The sequence below is a fragment of the Centropristis striata genome, chromosome 1, assembly GCF_030273125.1.
Source record: "Centropristis striata isolate RG_2023a ecotype Rhode Island chromosome 1, C.striata_1.0, whole genome shotgun sequence".
Taxonomy (NCBI): Eukaryota; Metazoa; Chordata; class Actinopteri; order Perciformes; family Serranidae; genus Centropristis; species Centropristis striata.
The window spans coordinates 18,157,758-18,175,022 of record NC_081517.1 but is presented as its reverse complement, the minus strand read 5'-3'; the positions used below and the strand labels follow the sequence as shown (position 1 = coordinate 18,175,022).

The window sequence follows — 17,265 nt, the reverse complement described above, 5'->3', positions numbered from 1 at the left end:
CCTCTTTTGCAGTTATAAAACACTTTTTTTTTTTACTTAAGCTGCTCTAATCAATATGTATATTTTAGCAATGAATCACATGACTTGATATGAACCTACAGTTCACTAGCAAGGACCGCACCTCCGACAAGATGCGTTTTGACATTTAAAAGAACCTGATATTGACCTCAGGAGTGGGTGGATACCAAAAAATGAAGAGTTAAAAGTAGAGGCACTTAATTGACATATAGTTGTCATAAGACGAGAAACTCAGCTTCTTATAAATCTTAAAGTTGCTCATTGTCAGCTGGATGTGTAAATAGGCAGCTGTTTGCGGTATCAACTTAGAAAGTGATATTAATGATGTCAACGTTAAGAGGTTGTTTGTGCTGCCCCCAAGTGGCCAAAATAATTACAGGTCTAAATTTAGCTATATTTCACGGTAAAATCACATCGTGTGCCACTTTCAGACTGAAAACCCAACAAATATTGGATGGATTGCCATGAATTGCCATGAATGCCACACATTTTTTGTAATGCCATAGGTTTTTCCCAGAAGAGAAATCCTACAGATTTTTGTGATCCCCCGACTTTTTCTCGATCACCACCACAAGGTTGAAATACATGTTTTTGAGTTAAATCTCTCACAAACTATTGTGTCATGTGGATACTTTACCAGAATTTAGCTGATCTATCTGTTTTGCATTTGTTTTGTATATAAAGCATCTGCAAACCATTGTTACAACTACAGATGTTCTTGTAAATAAAGGTAGTGGATTAAAGGTGAAATATTTTCACCTCAAGTTTATTCATTTTAGAGTATAAGTTTTCTAGCAGAAACAGAAAGGGAAGTGCAAAAATCTGTTAGGTACTTTCCACCACTTCTCTTTTACAAAGTATTTTACAGTATACAACAACGGAAAATTCTTGCCATAATTCAGTAATGACGTGTTGTATTTCTTCCTCACTCAATCGACACACAGATCGGCCTCAGATTAAGTCATCATCTCCAACTTCAGTCACCGTGATAGAGGGGAAACCTCTACAACTGAACTGCTCAGCTGTAGGAAACCCCAGCCCCTCATACATGTGGATTCTCCCATCAGCTACGCCTTCCCCCGCTAACAGCGAGATCCTCACTATCAACTCTGTAACTTCTGCGGATCACGGGCAGTACAGCTGTAGCGTCAGCAATAACCAGGGGACTGTCCCTCGGATGTTTAACGTGGATGTCAAAGGTGAGTTTTAAGTAATGTTCAGTCTTCAGGGTTATGACTGTTACTGGAAAATAAGTGCAAACAGAACTGAGTCTAAAACATGTGACAACTGGAAGGAAGTTCATTGTGCCTATTTTAGTGTTTGGTGTTGGACTAATCTGTTCCTTTTTTTCTCTTCCCGTGCCCCTCTCCCAAATCTCTGCAGCCGACAACTGGGCAATCATTACAGGTGGGATAATAGCAGCAGCTGTTCTGCTTATCATCTTGATGCTATTTGTATACTGTTATTGCTACAGACAGAATCGAATGGGACAGTACAACCTGAAGGACGTTTTCCGTATGCATACCAAACACTCTTCCGTGCCCACTGTGGAGTAAGTCTGTTGGCGGGCATGAAATGTGTATGGACCTTTGTTGCATCTAGTGATATAAAATCCCCCAAATGGTATGATGAAAAAAGGAGTTTAAGACAAGTTTCAACTTGTTTAATCCAATGAAAGGAGCAAGTCACGAGTTCTCATCTATCTAGCTGCTGTGTTTGCAGAAGCTGCATTTACTGTGCAGCACAGTGTTGTTACTGCATAGTGTTACAGTGTTGCAGTGTTGCAATGATTAAGGAGACATGTATAAAGGTCAGAATTTTTCCTGACTCACAAATGAAAACGTTTTACCAGAAATACAGTCATAAGAACAAATTATCAGCAAGTGTTAAAAAGTGTGATATTTTAGCTGAATGTGTCACATCTTATTTACGAAATGATTGTGACTGTGATTTATTATTGACAGATAAAGTGTACAGTCATGGAAAAATTATAAGACCACCCTTTTTCTTCAATTTCTTGTTCATTTTAATATCTGGCACAACTAAAGGTACATTTGTTTGGACAATAATGAATTTGGTTATTATAAGAAAACCATGGAAAATGTCTAGATATCGGCTCTTAAATTAAACCATTATCATTACCGTTATCATTATATTTGTCCAAACAAAATGTACCTTTAGTTGCACCAGTCATTAAAGTGAACAAGAAATTGAAGAAAACAAGGGTGGTCTAATAATAATAATTTTCCATGACTGTATGTATATCTTCCAAACAAATCACAATGAAAATGAAACCACAATTAACAGAGGATTGTGTCTGAAAACAAAATTATTCCAATTTTATGTGTGACCGTGTAGCATCATTATATATTTTTCTTGTTCTTTACAAATTCCATATAAACACTGTAACAAATAATGTGCAATCTAGCCTAAAAATTTGTTTTATTTACATGAACTGACTAAGAAAAATATAGAATATCACGGGTCTTACCCTCGAACTTATGCTGAATTTTGTGTCTGGCACAAACAACGAGGGTGTCTAGTTTGATAGATTTGTCTGTGAAGGTAAAATTGCTGATTTTGTTTTTATTGTTGTCATTTGAGTGTCTGTTTGCATTTCTTAAACTGTCACTTCATGATTTTTATGACTTCCTGATAAAAAAAACCCATAGCTGACTCTAGCACATTTACAGGAATGCTTGATCATGTGCACTGTTAAATAAATAACTTAAAAAAACACAACAAATATGTGAGTCTAAAATGTAGATTTTGTTGCAAGAAACGGTGCATACAGTTTATTGATACAGATATTGGACATAGATTGCTGGCCAACAACATTTTAATAAAGATTATAAAATTGTTTAATTTTTAGATTAAATTGAAGCCTGGAAAGCGGATACGTCGTTTTGTAGTATTTCTATAAGCTCTCAAATACTTTTTTAATTTCATTTCTATCTGCGACAGAGGCTGAAAAATCTATTACTTAGTAGAAGCGTAGAATTTCGAGAAAAACTTCAGGTTTTAGGGGCTTATTTTAAAATCATCCAGAGGTTTTACAGGCCTTTTTATGCGTCAATGGGTTAAATAGGCACAGGTTATAAATGTCAGCTAAATTATCAAAGTGGAAATGGAATTTGATATCCATGCAACCAGTTTTCCGGGACTTTTTTTTTTTTTTTTTTTTAACACACATAGTAAGATATTACATTTGAACCAATTTTATATTTTGTCATGTCAAAAGTCAATCATATGTGGTGCTTATTTGGCCACATTGGCCTGAAAGATCCAGTGTAGCTAGTGTAGCTTTTTTGCTGTTACTTTCTGTTTTATTTTGGTTGTATTTCAACAGATGACTTTGTTACTTTATTTAGAGATGTGTAGCATATAGAGAGCTTAGTATTAGTGTGTGAAAATTCTCACAGTGAACTTCACACAACTTCACTCACAACTTTTAACCACTGAAGCTTGAGTCTCACCACAGGACAGGGCAACAGTTCCATGTATTGATCTATTGACTCATAGTGATACTGAAAAAGAGGAACTCATAAAAGCAAACACTGTATACTAATGACCTGCTCACTGGAACTTTATTAAGTTTATTCAAGGTTCAAGCACGTGTTTGTGAAAAATGTATATACATTAGACTTTGTACATGTAATAAAATGCCAAATGTCCATTAATTGTAAATAAATGGAGACTACATTATCGACTTTTCATTTCCTAATTATGTTAACTAATTACACAGACTGGCCTTTAATCATCCAATAAATCTGACCGTGCCTCATAATATGTGAATGCTTGTAAGACAAGATGAACAAGTTTTACAGTGGGACAAAATGGTTAGTACGGTAAACCCCAACTGGAAAGTGTAATTATAGATTTCCTGTTTATAAGATTCTTCATCACTGGACTCCTTTGGAACTTTGGGGGGGTTTGATTTTCTTTTTATTTCAAATCTCTGAGGCTTTTACAGGAAACTCTACTGCAAAGGTTTTGTTTAGGGTGGAGTAAGGAAAAGCATCCAAGAAATATTTTACTCCTACTCTTTTCCTCCCCTCCACTGCTACCTCTGCTCTCCTGTAAGGAGGAATCTTGGAGAAGATAAGAGGAGTGCATAAAAATGTTATTTTCAATGATTAGTAACGGATAAACTAGACTTCTGCTGAATAGCTATCATGATTGATAAAACCCACCCTATAATATGTTATCTGCACTTTTATAAAATAACTTTAGCCTTTATTGATCCCCAAATGTGGTTGTTGCAGCAGCACAGAGACAGCAATAGTAAATATAAAGAACGCTAATTTAAAAAAAAGAAAAAAGGTTCAAGCACGAAAACTAAAAACTAAAAATAATATAGTGTTCATGCAGGCTACACTATGTCCCTCTAAGCATGCATGCATTGATTGTGCATATTTTTCCTGCTAGGTTTCAATTCATTTTATTATGGTGAGGCTGATCATCAGCCCAAAAACTAAAAAAACACTTCCAGAGGAAACACCCGTGCATCCTGGCCTGGAAACTTTTACCCAGTGCCTTCATGTTTATGGTGGCAAAAGTCCATGGCAACAGTTGCACAAGTGCAGATCTCTGGCTGGGTTTTGCATAGTTACATGAAACAATTAAAAATCAGTCTCTCGAAGGTGACTGGAAGTTGGAAGTGAAACAGTGGGCAAAAAAACAACTATAACTATAGCAGTGATATAATAATAATAATAATAATAATAACAACAATAGTAATAATAATAATAATAATAATAATAATATGTGATTAAGCATCCAAACTGAATATACAGTATTATTCACCAACCACTGACTGCTTGTGCTTTGGAGAACACATTTTTTCAATGTTAATGGAGCATGAAATTAAAAAAAGCATTCTGTCCATCAGTTTATTCCATCATTTATTAGTTGATGATATTTATCCAAATCTATAAATTAGGTAATAAAGTTAAATAAAGTTACAAAAAAGATCAAATAAATGCAGTGAAGTAAAAAAGTACAATAAATGCCTCCAAATTGTAGTGGAGTAAAAGTATGAAGTCGCATAAAATGAAAATATGTATGCTTAAAATAAGTATGCTTATTAAAAATTGTAGGCTACTTTATTCTTTAAAATTATTTTATTTTATTTTTTTCCAGCAATGTTACTTGAGTAAATGACATTCCACCAGTGCATATTAAAAATTATTTTGTCAGTATAATTAGTTAGTTTGTGTTTTTAGCTACTTTGAAACAGAAAACAAACAAACAAACACATAAACACGTAAACAAACAAACAAACAAACAAATAGATAAATAAATAAATACATACATACATACATACATACATACATACATACATACATACATACATACATGAATAAATAAATAAACCCTCACATTTATGGTCTTGTGAATTTACATCCAAACTCTGGAAGGACATTGTCTCGTTTGTTAACACAAATATTTTCACTGGTTTTACTTTGCATTATAAAGATGTCATATTTGGCTGTTTTGATCACAAAAAGAAGGATGCTGATGCATATTTTCTTATAAACTTAAATTTTCTTTTTAACAAATACCACATACACAAATGTAAGTTTTCAAGTAAAAAAAACAAATGTCTTTTTGTTGCAGTCAGAGTGCAGAGAGCAGCTGTGAAGACTGCCAACATATGCACTGCGTTTAATGTCTTTAACATGTAATCTTGCGTCTGTTTATATTTATTAGTATTTATTTATTTGTTTTTGTTTCATTCTTTTCCATTTATTCATTCTTGTATTTTATTTTATCTTCTTTGTAACTCTGCAATGTATTGCTGTTTGATATAAAAATTAAAAATAAATAAATAAATAAACCCCCGAAACGCGCTTCTTGATGACGTTTGCTGATTGGATTGCAGGCGCACGGAGCTGCCGTTAGAGAGGATATTTCATCCACAAGAATAGTTATAAAATAATCCCCCAAATGTAATGTCCTCATGATTGAATTCAGAAAATGTATAAAAATATCTAACAATAACAAAGGCACAAAAATTATATGATATCTTGAAAAATTTTCCCACTGCAATGAACAGTCAAACTAATTTGAATCCCCCTTATTGAAAACAACATTTAGACTGTTTTATATGTATTTTACTTTTGTCTATTTATTTTAATTCTATTTCAACTGCTCTGAAATAACCATATTGATGTTATTATTATAAGTTTTACTGTTGATTGAGGTTCACTTAGCATTCTTTCTGCACTTATGCGAGGTATGTACTGTGAAAAACGTGCCAGAAATGTTTTTTTGTAATTTTCAATAAAGCATTTTAAAAAATAATTTTAAAAATATTTTTTTTAAAATACATACATACATAGTATGTATGTATGTATTTTTTTTTAAAATTTTTTAAAATTATTTATTTTAAAATTTATTTTACATACACATACATACATACATACATACATACATACATACATACATAAACCCCCGAAAACGCGCTTCTTGATGACGTTTGCTGATTGGATTACAGGTGTGCGGAGCTGCCGTAGAGAGGGGATATCAGTAAACGGCTTGTGGTGTCCTGCCCCGTTAAGAGGATTGGGAAACTATCAATCTGTGCCTTGTTTGCAGCCACCTTGTCGGTGTAGGCCTACTGTCCCAGCTGAACATCTCTGCTGTTCCTTCTACTGTAACTGAAGCTAACTCCCGGGAGAAGGGGCCGTCACGATGAGCAGCAGAGCGGGCGTCGACTACAGCGTCTGGGATCACATTTATGTGTCCGACGATGAAGACGTGACCAGTCCGTTCGTCGACACGCCGAGCTTGTTCCGAATGAGACACCGGGTCAGCAGTGAAACTTGTAGTAGCTGTGGAGTTTGGAGTCTTTTACCTGGTTAGTTTTACTAGTAGAAGTGACTTAAATAGTGGCGTTAACCAAAGGAGTCCGTACAGAGAGAGCTCTGACCCAACAGGTGTTACACGGAAATCTGTGACCCGTCAGATTCTGTGCCACCTGCAAGCAGAAGACTCGCACGCAAACTCTTTTGTATAGCACTTTAAAAAGAGTTACAAAGGACTTCATTGGATGGGAAATTGAAAGAGTGGGAAATTGAAGAGACAAAGAACACGTTATATGAAAACAGGTAGAATTAAATGTGAACTCTGTCTGTAACGTAAAGGTGTAAAATCAACAGAAATTCAAAGAAAACACTAGAAAAAGACAGGTTTATTGACAGCCGTCTAAGTGTTGTAACATTGGCAACGGGTTTGCTGTAAAATAATAACAATACAGACATATTTTAGATTTATACTATAGGTCAGTCATTCCCAATCTTTTTGGCCAGTGACTCTTCAAATGTCTATCTTTGAACTATTAACAGTTGCAAACACATGCATTTTTCTTTTATATGTCCTATTCTGTAAATCGTCTCAGATTTATCTGGTGATATCTTGGGGCGTCCCAACCCAACTGTCTTGAATAAACATCACATCAGGAGGTTTAAAATCTCATGTTATAGACCTAGTGCGGCTGCTAATAGTCAAGCTCTGTTTGTAAGGCTCTGCTTCTGTACAAATAATGAGCTTAGCTAGTGCCAAGCTGTCACATGGCTTGTTAAGGGAAAGGTCTAGACCCTAGAGTGACTTGTAGTCTTCAGCATGCTTTTTTTGTTTCCCTTGTCTATTTTCGCTCCAGTATTTCTTAAATCTGATATCTGTAGAGAATCAGAGCTTGCTGGAATGTGGGAAAGTTCAATTAAATGATTTGGCTGGTATTTTTGAAATGTTAGGAGCTGGTTTCCTGGGGCAAAATTGGCCATGTATGTGTTTTTTAGGCTGAACAAGTCATTCTGATTCATGCTCTTAACACATTTATTTTCCCAGAAACAGGCTTGTTCCAACTAATATTTCCCAAGATATTTGAGACACGTCTCCCACACCAGGCACTGATTCATTATTGCTGTGTGAAATAGTCTTAACATTGCAAAATGTAGCTGCTTGGTAAGTAGATCTCTGTCATGCACACTTTTGTTTTGAATGCATGTGTTCTTCTAATTTCACTCTTGAGCTTCTTTTCCCTTCCTGATCCTCTACATTCTCCCTGCAACCCCCACCATCTGTCTTGTGTGTTTTTCTTTTAATTTATTTATTAACTGTCATCCACTCTGGCCTGACACAACAGACCCGACTGGAGAGAATGGCTGAGTTTCAGCAGAGAGGCGAAGATCTAGAGAGTAACGTATTAGAATGCAAGAGTCTATTAGAGGAAGCCCAGGGACGACTTAAAGAGCTGGAGGAAGGAAGGAACGAGGGAGAGGAGGATGAGGAGAGAGAGGCTGAGCTAAAGAAAGTCCAGGCCGTGGTGAGGAAGCTGAAGAAAGATGAAAAGTCCTATGAGAAAATGCTCGAAGAACATCGGCGAGAAGCAAAGAAACAGCCCTGGGATGTTGACACTATCAGCAAAGAAGGTTTCAGCAAAGTAAGACGTCCGGGTCACAAGATTTGCAAGATTTAGTGTGACTTGTGTGTATCTTGATTTTTCTGTTTTCTTTATCTTGTTTTCTAGAGTGTAGTTAACATCAAGCCTGTAACAAAGGAGGAAACGGAGAAGGAAAAGGTGGAGAAGCACAAGACCTTTGTGGAGAAGTATGCAAAGGAGATCAAACACTTTGGTATGCTTTAGTTTTGATGTGGTTGTGTGTTTGTTGGCTTTGCCCTCCTGCTACCTCACATTGTCCCTTTCTTTCAAATCTGTTCTCTCATTGTGTTGATTGAACCACTTTCTTTTAATCTCAAATCCCAATATTTTCAAAGACATCAAACATCTGTGTGCAAAATATTTCACTCATCCATTGTTACACATTATAATTTTATATATTGTTAACTACACACCAGTTTTCATTTAGTTGAGGCACTCAAAAGAGACAGTTTTTACCAACAGGTGACAATCAAAGAAGCAGAAGATAAACACAGATGTCCATTTTTATTGTTAGTTATTACATGACCACTCGAACACAAAGCATATTTGACTCCCCTCATCAAATATATTCAACACTTTTTTTAATGTAGAAGCACAAGACCTTTGTGGAGAAACATGCAAAGGAGATCACTTTGGTATGCTTTAGTTTTGATGTGATTGAGTTAGTTTATTGCAGTGGTGGAATGTAACTGAGTACATTTACTCAAGTACTCTACTTTAGCTGACATCTTTAGTTACTTTTCAGGTCGAGATTTAACATAAAAAATGACCAGTTTAAAGTGATTACGCTTGTTTATAAAGTAGTTAAATTTAGTAGTTAAAATGAGCCCTACGTTGACAGCAGTAAGACACTGCTTACATAAATGCATCGATACAAATAATCTAATATATTTAGAACATATAAAACAATCTGGATCCATTCTGCATAATGAGTATTTTTACTTTTGATACTTTAAGTACATTTTGATGTTGATACTTTTGTACTTTTACTTCAGTAATTTTTGAATGCAGGACTTTTACTGTAGTGGAGTCATTTCACAGTATGGTATTAACCCTTTGATGCACAACATGGGTAAAAAAGGACCCGCATTTATTTCCCCTGTTATTTAATGCTTGCTGTGTGTTTCTGTGCTATCTGTTTTGATATCAACTTATTTTATGATTGAACATTCTAAGTATTCTTTAAATATCTTGTTTTTGATAAAAACAGATCATTATTTTCATTTTGCTTCCAATAATTTATGAAGAAAAAAAGTTTTTGTATTATTACATAGCTAACTACTTGGCTAAGTAGCTTGCTAAGCTAACTACTTAGCCAAGAAGTTAGCTAAGTAGTTAGCTTAGCAAGCTACTTAGCTAAATACTTAGCCAAGAAGTTAGCTTAACAAGCTACTTAGCTAAAAAATGGATATGGCTCATTTTTCACCCATGTTGTGTATTAGAAGAGTAGTGACAGAAAAAGGGATTCTATTCAAAATAAATAAAGGAAAACATAAAAATTAGGATGTATGATGATCAAAAACAAACTAATTGAGGAAAACCTGGAATACTGAATGATGAATTATTGCAAAGATATAGAACATAAAAACTCTGTCGGGTCACTTTAGACCCATGTTGTGCATCAAAGGGTTAAGTAAGGCATCTGAATACTTCTTCCACCACTGGTTTGTTGTCTTAATGTAGCATTATTGTGGATGTTTTTGTACATGTGCCAGGTATGCTGCGGCGATGGGAAGACAGTCAGCAGTATCTGTCTGATAACCCACATCTGGTGTGTGAAGAGACGGCTAATTGCCTTGTTGTCATCTGTATTGACTTTGAGATAGACGAGGTGAGTGTGGTGAGAAGAGTGGACATGCATGTTGTGAGTAAAGAAACGACTAATCCAGCCAGGTAAAGCCTTCTGAACTCTCCTTGTACTTGTAGAAACATGCACTGATGGAGCAGGTGGCCCACCAGGCCATCGTCATGCAGTTCATCTTGGATTTGGCTCGGACGCTTGAGGTTGACCCAAGAGGCTGCTTCAGAAAATTCTTTTCAAAGATCAAGGTCCATAGTGAATAAAAGGTGGCGAAAATAATTTTTGTTGGAGTTTTGTGAGAATTTGGCTGTTTAAGTGCTTTCATGTCAATGTCAGACTGCAGACAAGCCGTACCAAGATGCATTTGATCGTGAGCTGAAGTTGGTGAAGGAGCGGATACGCAGCTGTGCCGAGGCTCGTATGGAGGACGCTATGAGGGAGATGGAGGAAGAGGAGAAGCAGAAGAGACTGGGCCCAGGTGGTTTAGACCCTGTAGAGGTCTATGAGTCACTGCCAAAGGTAAATCACACACACACACACACACACACACACACACACACACACACACACATGCAAGAATACACACAGTTCTGGGTATTTCAGAGAAAAGTTCACCACAGAGCAAAGAGCATTGTCAAACTATTAACAATTACGGTTGGGTTGTAGGCAAACTAACTCCACCTACGTTCTTTTCAGTATTCACAAGGGCTTAAAAAAGTAGAATTTTGATCTATAGATAGAAGCATTGACCAAAATGTGAATGTTTGGATTTGAATATATAAGGAACTGGGCTGGGAAAAAGCAGAACCTCAAAAAATAAATAAATACAAATAATGGACCTGCCCTTTAATGCTTGCCTTCATCCAAACAGTATTAAACTGTCCAATTTTTTAAAGAGTTTTGTGACTTTGTCCCCTTTGTTAATGTTTGGTCAAGTTTTCACACATCATAAGGGTTTACTAACTAGTACCAGTGCTTTATTTCTTGAATTTAGACAAAATTAGGTGTGAATTTAGTCAAATATAAACACTTCCTTCACACATATACTGTAATTATACTGTAACTTAATTCAGCTTTTTCCTTTGCAAGTTCAGTCAACTTTTCTGCTCACTTCAGCAGTCTTGTTACTTGTTATGTGTTTCAGTACAGTCCTTCAGCAACTGCATGATTATAAAAACGTGTTCAATAAAAGGTCTCAAAATAAGCCAATCAATAAAACCTAGTTGGCAAGATCCACCGAATATGTTTAAAAAAGAGGTTTCCACTCTTGCTGTAAACTAGAATGTTCACTATGAACTTCTGTCAGCGATATTGGATATAACCTTACACTGCAACTAAAAAAGTGATTGTTTGGCCGGCTCTACATCCCCCGAGGCTGTGAGGGAAAACATCAGCCTGTTAGAGCGTCTCCCATTTCATCCAGTTTACACACCACATCAATGACCACCTTGTTTTGCTGCACTGGCTGAGGCTACAAGTCAAAAAGTCAATATTGCAGATAAACACATCCAAGCCAACATGAGCCACATGGCTATGAGTGTATTGTTTTGTTTCTTTTTTATAATTCCTGAGTATTAGAGAAACATATAATGTTGACTGTTGCAACAGAATGTTTGCATTCTGTAGATAGTGTAAATTAATATATTAGAGATTCATTCCAAACTATGACTGTCCCACTATATTTTTTCTACATTGGCTTTATTTGTCTTTTTATATTCTGTTTTAAGAAAAAAATTAACATCCTGTTAATGGCTCCTGACATGAGCTATTTTATTTTATTTTATTTTATTTTATTTTATTTTTCTATGAAGGATGTGTAGTCTGTGCGAGAGACCACATTTTTCCACAGATTTCAAAACCGTTATTTGTAGACTCTGAAGTCAGTGTTTGCGCAGTATATTGATATGAACTGTGTTGCCATTTGGATAATCAGAGGAGTCAATACACAGCTCAGCAGAATGGACTCCACCAGTCAGGCATGAGCTCTCTGTTTGCAAGGTAAACAGCATTATCTACTTTCCTTGAGATTAAGCATGTAATTTCATTTTTGTCTTGGTGAGATTAGGATTTTAATTAAGTAAAATGACATCCAACATCAGTATGTAAATGCGATAATTCTCATATGTGACTGTGAAAAGCAGTGGTCTGTTCACTACAGTATGTTAACTGGACCATGTCAGAGATTTTTTCTTCTGCATCATAGGACTTACAGAAGAGCTTTGATGAGAAAAACCTTCAGATGCTGCAGGAAGGGCTCAGCAAACTGGACCTGGAGGTGAGTGTTTTCGCCTTAAAATAGTAACCTCCAGTGAATAAAAACAACTTCAGGAAGACCAAAAGATGTCTTTGATTGGCACAAAATATTTCTGTTATTTAATTTTATTCATTCTGTGTTCTGAACAGTTGTTGATGTGTTTCTCTCCACAGGAGGGAAACTACCACCTGAGGAGGTGTATTGACTCTGGACTGTGGGTCCCTGATGCAGTAGAGGGTGATAATGAAGATGATGAGGAAGAAGATTAATAAGAAAAAAATATTTATTTTTAGCTTATGTGTGCAAATAATACTTCATATATCCAACAAAATGTACGTATGTAGATATTCAATAAGAACAATGGATTAAACCATCATGTGATAATAAAAGGGGAATACTTTTGGCAGTGTTCAGTCAAAAGCACTTTTACTTTTTTTCTTTCAATTTTAAGACACATTGTGCATCCAACTTAACAAAATAAAGACAGAATTAGTATATTTTAAGCTTGCCTCAGTCTATTACATTGCCGACACTTGACTCTGAATTAATGTTGTAAGAATCAGCTGAATTAATAATGATTACCAATTTACTCCTGTATATTTATTATATATTTTCACATTAGAGACTTTGCAAGAGCAGTCACTCATTCTGTTTTTTATTTATTTATGTGTTTTTTCTAGTAATGGCTAAGACATTGGCTTATACCTGTGATAAATGAAACTAAGATTCTGATAGAAACAGTATCTCTGGGATTCAGGCTTGATAGCACCTTTCAAATCAATTTTCAAATAAATTTTATTCATATAGCCCAAAACCACAAATCACAGATTTGCCTCAAAGGGCTTCCTTTAAGGACAGGGACTCCAATCAGAGTGTTCAATCCACAAATACTTGGCAATAACTTGGCCAAATACAGCTCATGGATGTATGTGGGTGGTGTGGTCTACAGTAAACAGAAAATGAATTAAAAAAAGACAGTGTATATACACTTAAAAGATTACCCAAATGTCACATTTTAATTTAAAAAAGTCATACCATCACAGGCACTTGCCTGATCACAGATGAAACAATTTGTCTTCATAGTGGGACAACAGCGCCATCTCAAGTCTGCTTTAGGACAGACAGCCCGTTAACTACATCATAGGGCTGTCTGGTGAATACCAATCCATCTGGTTTCATTTCTGAAACTGGTTAGTCACATAGAATTAGAAGAATGAGGAATTCTCAAACACAGTTTGTTCAACATTCAAATTGTTAGATTCTATTTTGTGACCAGTGCAGTGTATTATGAAAATTAAAATAGTGTCTACCATTCGGGAACTTTGTTAAAATTTGTAGAGACTGCCAAATGTGTTCACTCAACTAGAAAGTAATTTAGTGTGTTTAGAGTGTTTCCTATTGCCGTTTTAAGGGTGCATCCTGATAAACTGGCAGGGCAGATATATCATTGCAGATATGTAATCATCAGCATATGTAATCCAAGTAATAAGATATTGCAGTGCAGACTTGTTTGAGATAATTTAGTTTGTGTAAATATCAGTCAGTTATAAAGTATATTATCAGGTTTTTATAATCCTTAAATATCAATATTGGTATCGAACTAAACATGCAGTATTGGCGGGGCTCCCAACAAGTTAGAAAAGTTAAAAATTAATTTAGCTTTACAAATAAGGGTATATGCACTTATATAGCGCTTTTATCCAAAGTGCTTTACACTACACACTACGCTCATTCACCCGTTCACACACAGCATCAGGAGCAATTTGGAATTTGGTATCTTGCTCAAGGATACTTCGACATGTAGGCATGGTCGGGGATCGAACCACCAACCTTTCGAGCAAAAGACAACCTTTCTACCAACTGAGCCACAGCCACCCCATTATTATTACTGGATTAGAGTTGCAAATAATGATGTATATGTTGCTTTATATTTATATATAAAGCAACATTAAGGAAAAAAATTTTGTATTCTTTTTAGATTTATGTCCCTTCCCTTCAGCTTGCAGTTCGCTTCTGCCATGATTACATTACTTATGAGCAAAACTTAGACTATAGGTCTTACTTGGCCATTCCCTTTTCTGTCTTTTCATTTTCTTCTACCAACGTCTTCTTTGGTCTCTTTGACTCTGCCACAATTTGCATACAGGCTGCTAAACCGGGGTCCATTGCCCGCTTGCCTGGCTCCAGTTCAGGCACGACACACGCAACATTCCCTTGATGCTCCATGCTCGCTCGTTGACTTTATTTTAGTTTTCTGTCCATCAGGAAACTTTTTAAATCGTTGAGAGTTGAGGCAGAGCAGACAGAAACAATCAGGGAGAACCCGAAGACATTTGGTGTGTTAGTCCCGTACTGCCACTTTTTAGTTACACAGTGCAGGAACAGGGGTTTGGGCAGAGAGTGGGGATGACAGATGCATCACTCTCCTTTTTACAAGTCACATAGCATCAGAATGATTTTGAAGCTGTTATTTGAACGTTAGTTAGGCCTACGTATTGTTGCTTTAAGCTTCATAGCAAAATGTTTGGGAAGCTGGAACTAGAGAATGTTTGACATTTCTGTCTGAAAAATGACAAAAACAATTTATGGAACATCATAGTCGTTGAGGGTTAATCTTCTGTTGGTCGACTAATCAAACAGTGGCGAAATCATCTTCAACCCTAAAACTGATGTAAAGATGAGTTTGAAGGGTCTTGCAAGTAAAATAGTATGTATCCAACTTATCATTGCTGCTGTTTGTAATGTTTGTGTCGTCACGATGCGTATTAGTTTTTGTGTGTACTTGTTAAGACATTTTACAGGCAGTACATTTTATTTTGAATTTTATTTGAAGTTCTGAGACTCTCTGTTAGGTTGCGTCGTAGCCTTAATTTTTGTTGTTCACATTTAGTTCAATTTCTTAACTTTTTCACTAGTTGCTGTGATTCCTGACTCATTTTCAGCCATACTTTTCTCTCCATCTCTCCCTTTCTCTCACTTGCATAATTAATTGCTGTGTCGCTCTGCCTCCCTCCCTGCCTCTCTCTCCTTCATAATTAATTGGTGGGTTTGATTTAGTGGTCTATGCAGGGTTTTTTTGAGGCAAAGCTTCTTTGTGCAGTCACTTTTGTAAATAGAAAACAATCAGCGCAGGCCCAGGGCATAAATCAAATCTAGATAATGCCTATAAAAGCCGATGGGAGAGTAACAGAACAGCTTCATGCAGAACTGCTTGGGTTTGTTTATTTATATGTTTATATAAATGTGTGGCTGTTATTGTCACAGTTGGGTCCTCTTGATATGTGAATGTTATATTCATTTTGTGAAAGCATTGAACAGTCAGCCCAGGTTTAGATTTTGAAAGGTAATAGTGATTCTCAGAGGCTGTTTTAGTGAAATTTTCTGCATCATACCATCTCTAGAAAAACAATTGCAAGCTCAGTTGATGGACTGAAATTTTTTCTGCAACTATTTTGATGATTGAATTGTGGTTTTAAGTCCTTTTTTTCAAGCAAAAAATGTAAATTATCTGGTTACAGCTTCTTAAGTGTGCCTTTACTTGTCTTGCTTTATAGTCAATTTAATAATTTTGTGTTTGGGACTGTTGGTCAGACAAAACAAACGATTCTTGGGCTCTGGGAACTTATAGTGGGCATTTTTTAACGGTTTTCTGACACTTTATAGACCCAACAAGGATTCACTTATTTCCAAAAACATAATTAGCACACAAGTTCACATGTTTTCATACAGTCATGGAACAAATTATAAGACCATTGTTTTCTTCAATGACTTGTTCATTTTAATGCCTGGTACAACAAAAGGTTCATTTGTTTGGACAGATATAATGATAACGAAAATAGCTCATAAGAGTTTAATTTTAGAGCTGATATCTAAACATTATACATGGTTTTCTTTATAATGATTTTGAATATTATATATTATATATTATTTGGCCAAACAAATGTACCTTTAGTTGTACCAGGCATTCAAATGAACAAATGCAATGAAGAAAACAAGGGTGGTGTAATATTTTTTCCATGACTGTATCTTTATATATTTATAGTTCTCCAAATTGTCCCATATTCAAAATAATTACTGGAACTAAACTACTTTGTGAGTTCAAGAAAATTTAGTCATTTTTCAAGGGCAATATGTAAAGAAATAAGTATGGTCATATAGGGTGACAACTGTTCCCCAAGTCAACAAAGCAGGAAGGATGCATAATAGAAAGTGTACCTTTTTCTTTAAAAGTATACAAAGAAAATCTCAGTTTCTAACCAAAAAGGCTAAAAACACAAAGCTTTTTGGAGAGGAATCTCCTGCTGTTCAACTGTGGAAATCTTTTTATATCTGATGTCACTTTAAAAGAAGCTGAGACACTGTATTAGTGGCAGAACTCATCTTTTTGTAAAAAGAATGGGATTAAGCACTGAATTTTCTAGGGATTAAAGTACAGTTCGGCTTGAAGATAACTGAGCTGGGGGACTGTTTTGTTCATGTAAAACACCATTGATTAATGCTTCTGTGCTCTGGTGACTAGGTGAATGCTGTTTGGTTTCGTCGCCCAATCCTGCAAAATGTTGTTCAAGATCTGTTAAAAAGAAAATAATTAGCCGATGAATACGGAATAAAATGGAAAATTATCACGGGTTGCAGTTTTGCTGTCTCGTTTGTCATCAGTGGAGTTAATTAATGAAGTGTTGCTTGAACACAAAAAGCTTGTTGCTCTTTGCTTTCCAGCTTTGGGTGGCTCAGTGTCCATGCACA

The 17,265-nt window shown here is 35.7% G+C and overlaps 1 protein-coding gene across 4 annotated transcripts; it reads left to right on the top strand.

Annotated features, from left to right (window-relative positions):
* Positions 1-6,509: 6,509 nt before the first annotated feature.
* On the top strand, positions 6,510-13,467 carry cdc37 (cell division cycle 37 homolog (S. cerevisiae)). Of its 4 annotated transcripts, none has more exons than XM_059333557.1 (8): positions 6,510-6,831; positions 8,168-8,464; positions 8,552-8,657; positions 10,180-10,295; positions 10,391-10,513; positions 10,602-10,784; positions 12,469-12,540; positions 12,693-13,467. In XM_059333557.1, the coding sequence occupies exons 1-8, from the start codon at positions 6,715-6,717 to the stop codon at positions 12,786-12,788; spliced, it is 1,110 nt and encodes a 369-aa protein (XP_059189540.1). In that variant the 5' UTR covers positions 6,510-6,714; the 3' UTR covers positions 12,789-13,467. The 4 variants fall into 4 exon arrangements, with proteins under 4 accessions (XP_059189540.1, XP_059189563.1, XP_059189556.1 ...); XM_059333580.1 differs by having other exon boundaries at positions 6,689-6,880; positions 12,693-13,465; XM_059333573.1 differs by having other exon boundaries at positions 6,689-7,130; positions 12,693-13,465.
* The last annotated feature ends 3,798 nt before the right edge of the window (positions 13,468-17,265 follow it).